At 43.3% G+C, this 13,170-nt stretch overlaps 2 protein-coding genes across 2 annotated transcripts in view; both read right to left on the reverse strand.

Annotated features, from left to right (window-relative positions):
- LOC133229775 (uncharacterized) overlaps positions 1 to 13,170 on the reverse strand; it is a 425,664-nt gene that overhangs the window by 207,175 nt on the left and 205,319 nt on the right. The window lies entirely within an intron of this gene.
- Positions 1,465 to 11,469, reverse strand: LOC133231181 (zinc finger protein 211-like). Its single transcript, XM_061389477.1, has 3 exons — positions 10,932 to 11,469; positions 9,672 to 9,798; positions 1,465 to 6,192 (listed from the first exon to the last, which is right to left on the reverse strand). Exons 1-3 carry the CDS (start codon positions 10,962 to 10,964, stop codon positions 4,721 to 4,723), a joined length of 1,632 nt encoding a protein of 543 aa, XP_061245461.1. The 5' UTR covers positions 10,965 to 11,469; the 3' UTR covers positions 1,465 to 4,720.

The raw sequence follows: 13,170 nt of genomic DNA on the forward strand, positions 1-13,170 counted from the left end.
TCCCGGCACCAAGAGGATCGCAGAGAAATCACCTGAGGTGGAGGAGAGTGGTTCCACAATTCTAAAGAGGATGGGGGCCCCATGAGGGAACGGAAATAGGGTGCTTCAGAGCATTTTAAGTCTTTAATGCTACTGATCACTGAAGTATTATAGACTTAATCTCAGACTTCTTGAAGCCAACCCTATTTTACATCCGTTGGTAACTGGAAGTAAACATACATTATCCTATTGCTCTTGAAATGCATGCAGCTTGAAGTGTTGAAGTCATTTAAGAAAAAAGTCTACAATACCCTGAATGGGAATGCAGAAAGTTGATATTTAACAGGCTTGATGAAGCTAACAAGAGATAAGACAACTTAGCAAGTATAACTCCTATATTGATATCTAATCAAACACCTATTTCCTATGCTTACTATTTGATTTCTATGGCAAGAGTCTCAAGTTGGCTTGCAAAGAACAGCCCTTATGGTGTTTCATGCCAGTGTTTTTCCATCCACTGTCCCCTAACATTTCTTCTTGGCTATAAATTCTCAACTGTCTTTACTTTAACATTGAACTCAATCTTTCATCCATATTGTAACAAGCCCAGAACTTTGGGCATCCATCTCACATGCCTGTCCCAACATCTCTCTGGAGTGTTTGTGTGTTTCTCTGGCCCTGGGTCTGCAATTCCCACTGTATTTTCCCAATAAGGTCTTATTTCTCATTTCCCTTTGTGCTGTGGTACATGAGTTTGTAGATCCAGGCCACAATGAAGGGTGGTCAGCATTCAAACTCTGTCACACTGTGTCCCCTGTTGGGCTAACATGCAGCAATATTTAGAATATTTTCATGTGCAATAATGTTACTGGCGTTACATAAGGGCTCTCTTAGTTTACAAATGCATTCTAAGAAGTTATGTATTCAATGACATATCTGGGATTATAAATTTGAAAAACACAGAAGTACATGATGCTACAAAAACACAAAAAAATGTGCATGGTAAGATAGATGATATAACATTGGGGAAGGACCCAATAGTCATTCCATTTATATAAACATTTGAAAATAGTCTCACAAAAGTGGTGGGCTGCACTCAAGGCTCAGTGGTAAAGAACCCACCTGCCAATGCAAGAGACGCAGATTCGATTGATGCCTGGTCTAGAAAGATCCCACATACCCCCAGAGCAACTAAGCCCATGCACCACTACTAGTGAGCCTGCGCTCTAGAGCCTGGGAACAATGACCAAAGCCCATGACCTGGAGCCCATAGTGTGCAACAAGAGAAACCACCACTCTCCGCAACTAGAGAAAAGACTGCACAGGAATAAATATCTAGCACAGTCAAAAATAAGTAGGTAAATACAATTATATATTTTAAAAAGTAGAATATGCTCTTGCATCAGTAATTTTAATGCTGAGGATGAATTAAAAATGGTAGGAGGACACTGCTTCAAGGGGTGTACATAAGTATCAAAACGCACATTTTAAATAAGTAAAATTTATTTTAAGTCAACTATACATCCATGAAATGTTTAAAACAAATATCCAAAACCTATCATTTTATAAGCATTCAAGTAATGTAAAATTCTTAAAATTATATGTAGAAATACTGAACTTGTAAAGGGGGAGTTACACAATAGTGGGCTACTGGCAAAGGTCCCCAACTCCAGGTTAAGTGACATTATGCTGGCAATCTGACACTGTTTATGGGAGTATTTACACCCACAGAAATCAGCAAACATTATAAAATAGGCCTTAACTTACTTTGTAACTTAATGTCTGCACTTAAGACAGAAGTAGCATAGGTTAAAAATTCAGATTTATCTTAAATGTGTATAATGTATCTGGTCATTACATCATGCATACTAAAGAAATTGAGGAAAACCTGAGAACATATTCTTTCAGTATTCCAAATTCTGTGCAGACGTCATTGACATTACTGGCTAATGGGTGAACTCTCACAGATGTCTTTCTTGTTTACCTGCTCTCGTATTTATCAAAAAAAGAGAAAATGGGGAAATAAAAGAAGACAAGAGATAAGAACCAAACAAGACACATAGGTAAAGAGATATTAAGAAACAACACTCAACCTCAAGGATCCTGACAAACGCAATTAAAATCATGATTTCACACTGCTGTTACATGGTCATCATTGGAGGTATCAGCATGTATCCAGTCTTAGATTTTAACATAGGTTCAAATTTTGGGTCATATGGTAGCTTTATTCCTAGTTTTTAAGAAATCTACATACTGTTCTCCATAATGTTTATATCAATTTCCACTCTCACCATATACCCTGAGAAAACCGTAATTCAAAAACATATGTGTTCCAATGTTCACTGCAGCAATATTAAAATAGCTAGGACATGGAAGGAACCAAGATACCCACTGTCAGATGAATGGATAAAGAAGTTGCGGTATAGAGTATTAGGCAGCCATAAAAAGTAATCAATGTGTCAGTTCTAGTGAGGTGGATGAACTTAAAAGCCCATTATACAAAGTCAAAAAAGGACAACAAATTATAGTTTACTTATGCACACATATGGAATCTAGAAACACGGTACTGATTAACTTATTTGCAGGGAGAGAACAGAAATAGAGACACAGAGAAGAGATTTATGGACACAGCAGGTGAAGGAGAGGGTGAGAGGAATTCAGAGTATCATTGAAATATACAACTACCACGTGTAAAATAGCTAGTGAGAAGTTGCTGTGCAACACAGGGAGCTCAACTCAGTGCTCTCTGACAACCTAGAGAGGTGGGATGGAGTGGGGGAGTGGTCAAGAGGAAGGATACATATGTATACTTATGGCTGATTCATGTCACTGTATGAAAGAAACCAACATACTGTAAAGAAAGTTTCTAAACAAAAATATTTTTTAGAAATGTTCGTCAACTCTGCTTCCTAATGATGGGGGAGGGGGGCAAGTTCTTACTGATTAACAATCATTACTGGGCAACTTCCATTTTTCAAAGTGAGTGGGGGTAGGAGGAGCAGTGGCAGGACACGCAGAGGTTAAGCGGAAGAACGCTGGAGACCAGGCTATGTGAGGACCACAGAGGATACTTAGTTCTTCAGTGTTCCTCACACTGCCTAGAACACGAGTGGGTCAACTACATAATGGGACAACAGGCACAGCCTGAAGTGGTGACGCCAGTGTAAAATGCAGTGACCCAGCGAGCGAGGCTGGAGTCTCTGGCTTAGTGCTGCTGTCCTGTGAAGAACTTCCCAAGGGGAGAGTGTTTGCAGAACTGCACATAGGTGGAAATGAAGCTGGAACCCCTGGTGGTGATGCAGGCATCAGGTGTGGTCGGAACACAGGAGAGTCCCTGCTCTGAGCAGCAGCAAAGCCGCCAGCGTATATGTGCAGTGAAGAGGAACCACTCTCACGAGAGAGCCCTTATGAAAAGCCCTCTACCTCTCTGAGATGGACGCCCCTTCTTTCTCAAATAGCAATAATAAAAACTGAATCACAGCACTGGTTTGGTTGAGTAGCTAAATGGAACAATCTACAGGAAAGTCATCAATGCTGGTTTTCAGAAAAAAGATAATCAGCGTGAGGCTAGGGTATAAGCAGGGCTCATCAGGCAGGGGATGAGGGGTGCAGAAATGTTAGGACGGACAAGGTGTTATCTCAGTATCCAAACCTGGAGGGAGCAGGAGGGGGTAAAATGACCAGACTCCCTAAATCTTGAAACAGGTAACCTGGAATTAAATCCCAGATCCGTATCCATTGCAAAGAGATCACAAACATGATACAGCATCTCTGTGCTTCAGTTTCCTCTAGAAAGTGTCCGTTTGCGGCATAGGTACGTCCCACCTTCTTACTACCTCAGATCCCTCAATTTCACTGCCAGCCGTATTGTGATACCCATAAAGCCCTTTCTCTAGTGTGAGCTACTTGATGGCTAATCAAGTGGCACTTTCAGGAAAATGATTGACCACATTCCTTGCACTCCGAAGGGTTTTCTCTAGTGTGGATTTTCCTAAAGGAACTCAGTTGGTGGGCTTGGTTAAAGGATGGCCTATATTCACTGCACATATACAGTGTTTCTCTTCTGTGACTGCCCTGATAATGGAAGCCAGACAGAATATATAAGACTCACCACATACATTACACTAATAAGGCCTTTCTAAAGTATGAATGGAGAAGGCAATGGCACCCCACTCCAGTACTCTTGCCTGGAAAATCCCATGGATGGAGAAGCCTGGTAGGCTGCAGTCCATGGGGTCGCTAAGAGTCGGGCACACCTGAGCGACTTCACTTTCACTTTTCACTTTCATGCATGGGAGAAGGAAATGGCAACCCACTCCAGTATTCTTGCCTGGAGGATCCCAGGGACAGAGGAGCCTGGTGAGCCGCCGTCTATGGGGTTGCACAGAGTCGGACATGACTGAAGCGACTTAGCAGCAGCAGCAGCAGCAAAGTATGAATTCTCTGATGTCCAATGAAACAGTACTTACAGGTAAAAGATTTATCATATTTCTTGTACTGATAAGGCTCTTCTCCACTATGGATTTTGCTATGGGTACTGAGGTACTTCCTTCAGCTAAAGGATTTTCAACATTCGGTGCAGGCGTAAGGCCTTTTTCCACCATGAACTCTGTGATGTACAATTATGTTCCAGTTTTGGAAAAAAGATTTATTATATTCATTGCACTCGAAAGACTTTTCTCCAGTGTGGATTTTCCTAGGGATATGTGGAAGCTGTCTCTGGCTAAAGGATTACCAACATTTAAGCCCTTTCAGAAGTGTGAACTCTCTGATGACGATGAAGGCCTGACCTATCAGTAAAACATTTCCCACATTCTCTGCACTCATAAGGCTTTTCTCCACTGTGAACCCTCTGATGCCGATGAAGACGTGACCTATCAATAAAACATTTTCCACATTCAATGCACTCATAAGGTCTTTCTCCACTGTGAACGCTCTGATGATTCTGGAGGCCTCTCTTAACAATAAAAGATTTCCCACATTCACTGCACTGATAGGGCCTTTCTCCGCTGTGAACTCTCTGATGGTACCGGAGACCACTTGAAAAAATAAAACATTTCCCACATTCACTGCACTCATAGGGCCTTTCTCCACTGTGAACTCTCTGATGATACTGAAGACCTCTCTTATCAATGTAACATTTCCCACATTCACTGCATTCATAAGGCCTTTCTCCAGAATGAACTCGCTGATGATAATGGAGGTCAGATTTAGCGATAAAAGATTTCCCACATTCACTGCACCCATAGGGCCTCTCGCCACTGTGAACTCTCTGATGATACTGGAGGCCACGGAGAGCAACAAAAGACTTTCCACATTCACTGCATTCATAAGGCCGTTCGCCAGTGTGAACTCTCTGATGGTCAATTAACCGCCCCTTTTGGATGAAAGATTTACCACATTCCTTGCATTTATAAGGCTTTTCTCCAGTGTGGATTTTTCTATGGATTCTGAGGTACCTCCTTTGGCTAAATGACTTTCCACATTCAGGACAGGCATATAGTGTTCCTCCAGAGTTAAATCTCTGACCTGCAAGGAAGCCAGATTTGTGGGCAAAAAATTTCCCAGAATGGCTGCATTCATAAGACCTTTCTCTGGCATGAACTTCCTCGTGCTGAATAAGGCTATTTCTTTGGATGCAGGCTTCCCTACATTTGCTGAACTCACAATATCCTTCACCAGTGAGGGCTTCTTCATCCTGAACAAGTATGTCTGTGGGGTTGGAGACTATCTTGTCTTCTCCCCAGCTCTGATGACTTTTCCCACTGTGAAAAACAGCATCATACTCCTTACTGTTGTTTCGTGGCATCCTGGTATTAGTGGCTGGTTTCTGAACTCCCATGTTGGCCAGGAAGTCATTCCCAATCTCCATGTTGGTAGACAGATTCCTTGCTGCATGGATCGTACAGCTTTTCAAATATGCAGATCTTCCCATATGACACTGGCAGAATTTCACTCCAGTGTGCTGCTGGACATTGGCAGTAAAATAGAATTGTTTCCCACATGTCCCACACGTGTATTCTTTCTGCTCCCTATTTGTTCCTTGCTCTTCAGCTAAATGTAAAATGTCTCTCAAGACTGGGACACATATCTTACAGGGCTGGGTATTCTCAGGAGACAATTCTGCCCCGAGAGTCCTAATCTGTGATGCTCCCTCTGCAAATACATTCTGTTCAGAACATGTCTCTGCATGCTGGACTCCATGACAAGAACCTGAAAACAAACAGTTTGACTTTATTGGAGGGAATAACATCATTACAACTGTACATCTGATACATGAAAGAGGCAGTCCATGGAATCGTGTTCAGGACATGAACTGGGATTAAACTGAAGAAGCAGCTGGTCTCACTATGCCCAGGACACAAGGACTGGATGTGGCTCTCACAGCCAAGTGGTTAAGACAGTGCACTGCCAATGCAGGGAGTGTAAGTTCAATCCCTGCCCATGGAACTAAGATCCTACATGTCTCACAGCCAAAAAAAAAAAAGAGGAAAAGATTAAAAAAAAAAAAAGTTACTATATTAATATCAAAGCTGACTTAACATAAACAAAGTCATCAGGGATAAAGAGAATTACACAATGATAAAGGGGTCAATTTTTCAGATTTCAAAATAATCCTTAACATTTATGTGCCTAACAACAGAATATTTAAACGTGAGGCAAAACAGACCTACAAGTAGAAACAGATATAATAGTTGAAGACTATAATAGTTGGAGACTTCATTCAAAACTGCTCTACCAGAAATGACCACATTCAGCAAACAGAAAATCTGTAAAGATGCTGTTCAACTGAAAAGTGCCATCATCAATCAACTGGATGTAAGGACACCTAAAGACTACTAGTATACTCCATCCAAAATCAGCACAATAGTCTATTCATGCTGACATATAACATTCACAAGATAGACCACATCCTAGGTCAGAAAACACACCTTAACAAATTTGAAACAACTGAAATCATACAATGTCTTTTCTCAGAGCGCAGCGGAATTATAACAAAAATCAGTAACACAGTTGGGAAGATCCACTGGAAAAGGGAAAGGCTACCCACTCCAGTATTCTGGCCTGGAGAATTCCATGGACTGTATAGTCCATGGGGCTGCAAAGAGTTGGACATGACTGAGCGACTTTCAAAAAGAAAAAATATGTAACACAAAGATAGCTGAAAAAAAAAAATCCCAAAATTTTGAGAATTAAACTATACATTTCAAATAAAACATGGGTCAAAGAAGAAGTCCCCAAAAAGAAATTTTAGAAAACTTTTAGTTAGAACTGGACATGGAACAACAGACTGGTTCCAAACAGGAAAAGGAGTACGTCAAGGCTGTATATTGTCACCCTGCTTATTTAACTTATATGCAGAGTACATCATGAGAAATGCTGGGCTGGAAGAAGCACAAGCTGGAATCAAGATTTCCAGGAGAAATATCCATAACCTCAGATATGCAGATGACACCACCCGTATGGCAGAAAGCGAAGAAGAACTAAAGAACCTCTTGATGAGAGTGAAAGAGGAGAGTGAAAAAGTTGGCTTAAAGCTCAACATTCAGAAAACTAAGATCATGGCACCTGGTCCCATCACTTCATGGCAAACAGATGGGGAAACAGTGGCAACAGTGGCTGACTTTATTTTTCCAAAATCACTGCAGATGGTGACTGCAGCCATGAAATTAAAAGACGCTTACTTCTTGGAAGGGAAGTTATGATCAATCTAGACAGCATATTAAAAAGCAGAGACATTACTTTGCCAACAAAGGTCCGTCTAGTCAAGGCTATGGTTTTTCCAGTAGTCATGTATGGATGAGAGAGTTGGACTATAAAGAAAGCTGAGCACTGAAGAATTGATGCTTTTGAACTGTGGTGTTGGAGAAGACTCTTGAGAGTCCCTTGGACTGCAAGGAGATCCAACCAGTCCATCCTAAAGGAGATCAGTCCTGTGTGTTCATTGGAAGGACTCATATTGAAGGTGAAACTCCAATACTTTGGCCACCTGATGTGAAGAGTTGACTCATTTGAATAGACCCTGATGCTGGGAAAGACTGAAAGCAGGAGGAGAAGGGGACGACAGAGGATGAGATGGTATCACCAACTCAATGGACATTAGTCTGGGTAAACTCCTGGAGTTGGTGATGGACAGAGAGGCCTGGCGTGCTGTGATTCATGGGTCGCAAAGAGTGGGATATGACTGAGCGACTGAACTGAACTGAAGAAAACTTTTTTAAGTATTTTCAAATAAACACAACACTTTTCAAAATAAGTGAAAGCAGTGCTTATAAGGCAATTTATAGCACTGAATGAACATATTGCAAAAGGAGACCTAAAATCAATTATCTGTGCTTTTACCTTATGAAACTACTATATAGAAAAATCAACAAAGCTCCAAAAAACCTTGTTATTTAAAATGGCCAATAATATAAAAAGGATTCTAGTCAGTCTGTGAAAATGAGGCAGTACACAAATTAATAATATCAAAAATGAAAGAAAAGGGGAAAAAAATGAAAGAGAAGGGACATCCTTGGTGGTCCATTGGCTAAGACTCCTAACTCTCAAAGCAAGGGGCCCAGATTCCATCCCTGGTCAGGGAACTAGATATCACATGCTGCATCTAAGAGTTCACATGCCTCAACTAAAAGATCTACATGCTATGAAATACCAGTAAATTGAATCAAAAACTGTAAAAAAAAAAATTACATACCATGATCAACTGGGATTATTGCAAGGTACACAAGGATAATGTAACATTCAAACATCAATAAACAGAATCCATATCAAGAATTCTCTGGCAGTCCAGTGGGTAACAACCTACCTGCAGGGGATACAGGTAAGATCCCTGGTCCGGGAAGATTCCACATGCCACAGGGCAACTAAACTCTCAGGCCACAAGTACTGAACCAACCTGTAAACCTTGCTCACCACAACTAGAGAAAATCCTCCCAGCAACAAAGACCCAATGCAACCAAAAAATTAAAAAAAAAAAAAATTCTAAAAACAAAATAAAAGCAACCAAAAAAGACAACCTAAAAACTGGGAGAAAATATTTGCAAATGATGTAAGTCAGAAAGAGAAAGACAAATACCATTTGATTTCAGTTCTTTATGGAATCTGAAATATGACACTACATATCTACATATAAACATACAGAAAACAGAAACAGACTCAGGAATAGAGAACAAACTTGTGTCTGCCAAGTGGGAGGGAGGTAAGTGAGGGAAGGATTGGGAGTATAGGATTGGCAGACGCAAACTAGTAAACACAGCATGGATAAACAAGGTCTTGATGTCATACTACAGGAAATTATATTCAGTACCTGTGATAAATTGTAAGGGAAATGAATAAGGAATATATATATATATATATCTGTGTGTATGTGTGTGTATTAAAAAAACTTAGAAGCTATGCTGTGCAGCAAAAATTAACATAAAGTTGAGAACTGAACAGAATATTTTAATAAAATTATAAAAACAAAAAAACGAAAAGACTACTGACCCTGAATCCTCAGCTGCAAATTTGGGGATACAGGTGTTCTGGCGCTGAGGTTGCACTCTTCCTAGCTATACTAACCACAGACATAACTCAGCATTTTGAGAAAGTAGTGCCCATGGTCCGTATGTGAGAAGGACATACCTACCCCAGGGGAAAAGGAAAAAGGCAGAGCCTAGCTCAGAGGAGCGAGGTGAGCGTGTAGGCCTTACCCAGCATGCACACAAGTGCAAAGTTCTCCAGCATGACATCAAGGTACAGGCGTATTTGAACCTCATCAAGAAGACACCATTCATTCCAGGAGAAGTACACAGCCACATCCTCAAAGGTCACACTGCCCTGGTACAATAGGGACAAATAAAACAATGAACAAACTCACTCCCAAAAAACCACCATCCAACTTCTTCGCACATCTCCCCCACTGCCCAGTCAGATGGGGCCCCCTGAAACCTGGAGTTAAAAAAAAACCTCCCTCCTTTGATCTGACCTTCCCATTGGCTCCGGAAAACACAGGTAGTCCTTTGAAGCCAAAATCCAGCTCTTCCCTACTGTTTATTCCCACCAGGAGAAAAAAAAAAACAAAAAACCCTGCACTTACCTAAACCAGTTCAGCCTCACATTAAAAGTGACCAGTTCCACACTTCCTTCCATTGATGATGGAAAATAGGAACCACCTCAACAGACCCCGGCCTGCATTCAGGACCCTGAACATGGGGTTCTCCAGGGTTCCCAAACCAAGGGTCTAGGTGAATGGCAGGTGAAGAGCCTTAAGACCCTTGTCAAATACAAAGAATGCGTGTATGGGCTTGAGAATAATTGAGGGACAGGGACAACCTCCATTTACCAAAAGTGCTTCTGCAGACCTGGGAATCTGTGGGAACGGGCAGACCACGGAGGAAGGTGACCTGGGTGATGTTCCAGGGGCTCAAACTTTCCCAGGACTTCTGCCTGGGACCAGAGCCCTGGTAATGGCACGGTGGCTGGCTAAGGTCTCCTTCGTGACTCCATCCTTAGTACTACCTCTTTATGAGTTGTGAGCAAGGAAAAGCCAGAAATTCCCTCTGCCTCAAATTAATCATCACAAACCAACAGACTTTTCTTTCACTAAACAGTTTCGAAGCCTAATTTTAAAAACCCCAATTCAGATGACGTCCGTCCTGTGCTCAAAACTCTTCACCGCTTCCAGAAGGTCCAAGCAGGAAATGACAACCTCTCATTTGCCACTCCAGGTGAAGCCTGCCCGCAAACGTTGTTCCTCACAGAAGCTGGACGGACCTCAGGTTCCCCAACATTCCTTCTTCAGGTGCATCTCAAAGCCTCACTCACACATTGCACAGGTCCTCGGAAATAAGGACACCACCCCGAAGGCCGCCTGTCGTGGGAGAGGGCCCTGAGATACAGCGGCCTGAGCAGGCGCTCTCGCACGGGGCCTTCATATTTGGACGGGAAAGGGGGCAGGGCAGAGCGTTTACCTGAGGTGGCACCGGCAGCGAAGCCGCCGCCATCCGAGCCTGTGGGCCGAGCGGAGCTCCCAAAGTAGAGCGACCAGGTCGGTTTCCGCACGATAACTCGCCGCAGGTGACACTAAGCACAGACCCTGTGCAGTGTGCACGAAGACTCCGCTTCCGCCTAAGGCCCCTCCCTGCCCAGCAAACTCCTCACTCGTGAGCTTTTCCCCAGCCCCACGGTCTCGACAACAAACACAACGTCGAAATAAACGCGCCGGAAGTCACACTGCCGGATCCAGGAAACGCGCATCTTCTGAATTTTCAAGGGCTCAACCCACTGCAGTGTTCTCGCCTGGAGAATCCCAGGGACGGGGGAGCCTGGTGAGCTGCCGTCTGTGGAGTCGCGCAGCGTCGACACGACTGAAGCGACTTAGCAGCTGCCTCACCTTAGCGCAAGTTCTTCTGGGTAATGTAGTGCCAAGGCCTCAAGGCATGGCGCCACACTGGAAGTGCAAGGAGGCAAGCCAAGCAGCACCGCGAGGAGCGCTGGGAAATCACGTGTCGGGGGCCTCCGTCCTCATTAAAGAGATGGGGAGTCGATGACGAAATAGGGGGAGAGTGCTTCAGAGAATTTAAGTCTTTAATGATACTGATCTCTGAAGTGTACGGATAATGTAGCTGACAGCCATTGGTAACTGGAAGTAAGAAAACATTATCTTATTGCTCTTGAAATGCATGCAACCTGAAGTGCTCAAGACATCTGTAAATTATGGTCAGGGAAAAGAAAAAAAGACTACAGGATTCTGACTGGGAATGTTGACAGTTGATACTGGGCAGGCCTGCTACAGCTGAACAAGAGAGAAAACACTTATTTTCGTCCCCCAGAAAAGGCTGTCGTGCCTGCATAGTCAGTGATGGTGTGCACCTAAGTGAGAAACAATGATGGATAATCAGGACACCCAAAATGGCTGTATTCTTCCTCTTTGTACATCCCCTGCCCCACCAGTCTGATTCACCTATACCCTACTCACCTGCCTGAACTTTCACTTAATAATAAAGCCTCATATGTCAATACCTACCTTCTTGCTCTAGCCCCGGATAGTCCTTGTTTTTGTCATTAGATAGTAACTGCTTCACATTGAGTTTCTCAGAGACTGTAAGTGGCCTGCTTTTTTCCTGGTTTCCCTGTCAACTGACGAGCCAACCTCACCTCAATTCCCTCTAAAGCAAGTAACCTCCCTATCCTCCCCAGTAAAAAAAAAAAAAAAAGCCTACCGCCACATCCTGCCTGCTGTGTCTGACCACGGTGATGTGTCTCTCCTGGACCTTGTGATGTCTTCGTCCTTGTCTCTGGGCTCTGTATTTGCTATTCAGGCTGAACGATTATTAATATGTTATCCTGACTTTAAGACTAGACCCCTTTGTCTCTCACAGCTGATCAGTGTCTCCAGTTTCTGCCACTCCAGCCCTGCCTGGCACAGTTCCACAGGGAGGAGGCAGGGCCAGGGTGGTTTCTCTGTAGGTATGCTGGGGTGGGTAAACTGTGGCTAAGCAGCTGTCAGAAATGTGGGCTGCTCCTCATGCACCCATGGAGTAACTGCCAACAATCGCCACCGCAGCCCAACCTGGGCTCTGCCCTTTGCACCCAAAAATCGAGTCCTTACCCTGGTCTTGACTGCACCAGGTCCAGCAACATGTTGGGGCATGGAGTCAGCGGAGCCAGAGCATGTCTTCTCCTTGGCTGGGGTGTATGTGAACCTGCTCACTGGAAACCAGCAGCTGATAAAGCAGACCTCACTCTGCCAGGCTCAAGGGCCAGGAGTGAGCAAGCAAACTCCTACTAAACAGGGTTCAGGCTCCTGCAACTTTTCTGTCTGTCCCACTGTGCCTCCAACCAGTCCACCACATAGAACCTAGGACTGGGACATTCTGTTTCTTGAACTGCTCACAATCCAGATGCCATGATGTTACCAAAACACACACACAAAATACATGATATGATAAATGACCTCACAAAGGGGTAGGATGCAATAGTCATGCCATTTATATAAACATTTGGAAACAGTCATCACAAAAGTAGTGGGCTTCCCTCGTGGCTCAGTGGTAAAGACTGCACCTGCCAACGCAGGAGACAAGGGTTCAATCCTTGGTCCAGGAAATACCACAGGTCACAGCTATTGAGCCTATGGTCTAGAGCCTGGGACCCAAAACTACTAAGCACATATGCAAAAACTCTTGAAGCCCTAGTGCCCTAGAGCCCTGC

This window comes from Bos javanicus, chromosome 18 (assembly GCF_032452875.1).
Source record: "Bos javanicus breed banteng chromosome 18, ARS-OSU_banteng_1.0, whole genome shotgun sequence".
Taxonomy (NCBI): domain Eukaryota; kingdom Metazoa; phylum Chordata; class Mammalia; order Artiodactyla; family Bovidae; genus Bos; species Bos javanicus.

Excerpts from the sequence above, each read along its gene's own strand:
- LOC133231181 (XM_061389477.1), bottom strand. The coding sequence starts at position 10,964 with ATGGCGGCGGCTTCGCTGCCGGTGCCACCTCAG. Across the intron at positions 9,799-10,931 it reads CGCTGCCGGTGCCACCTCAG|GGCAGTGTGACCTTTGAGGA; the intron begins GTAAACGCTCTG and ends CTATTGTACCAG. Across the intron at positions 6,193-9,671 it reads TGCACTTGTGTGCATGCTGG|GTTCTTGTCATGGAGTCCAG; the intron begins GTAAGGCCTACA and ends GTTTGTTTTCAG.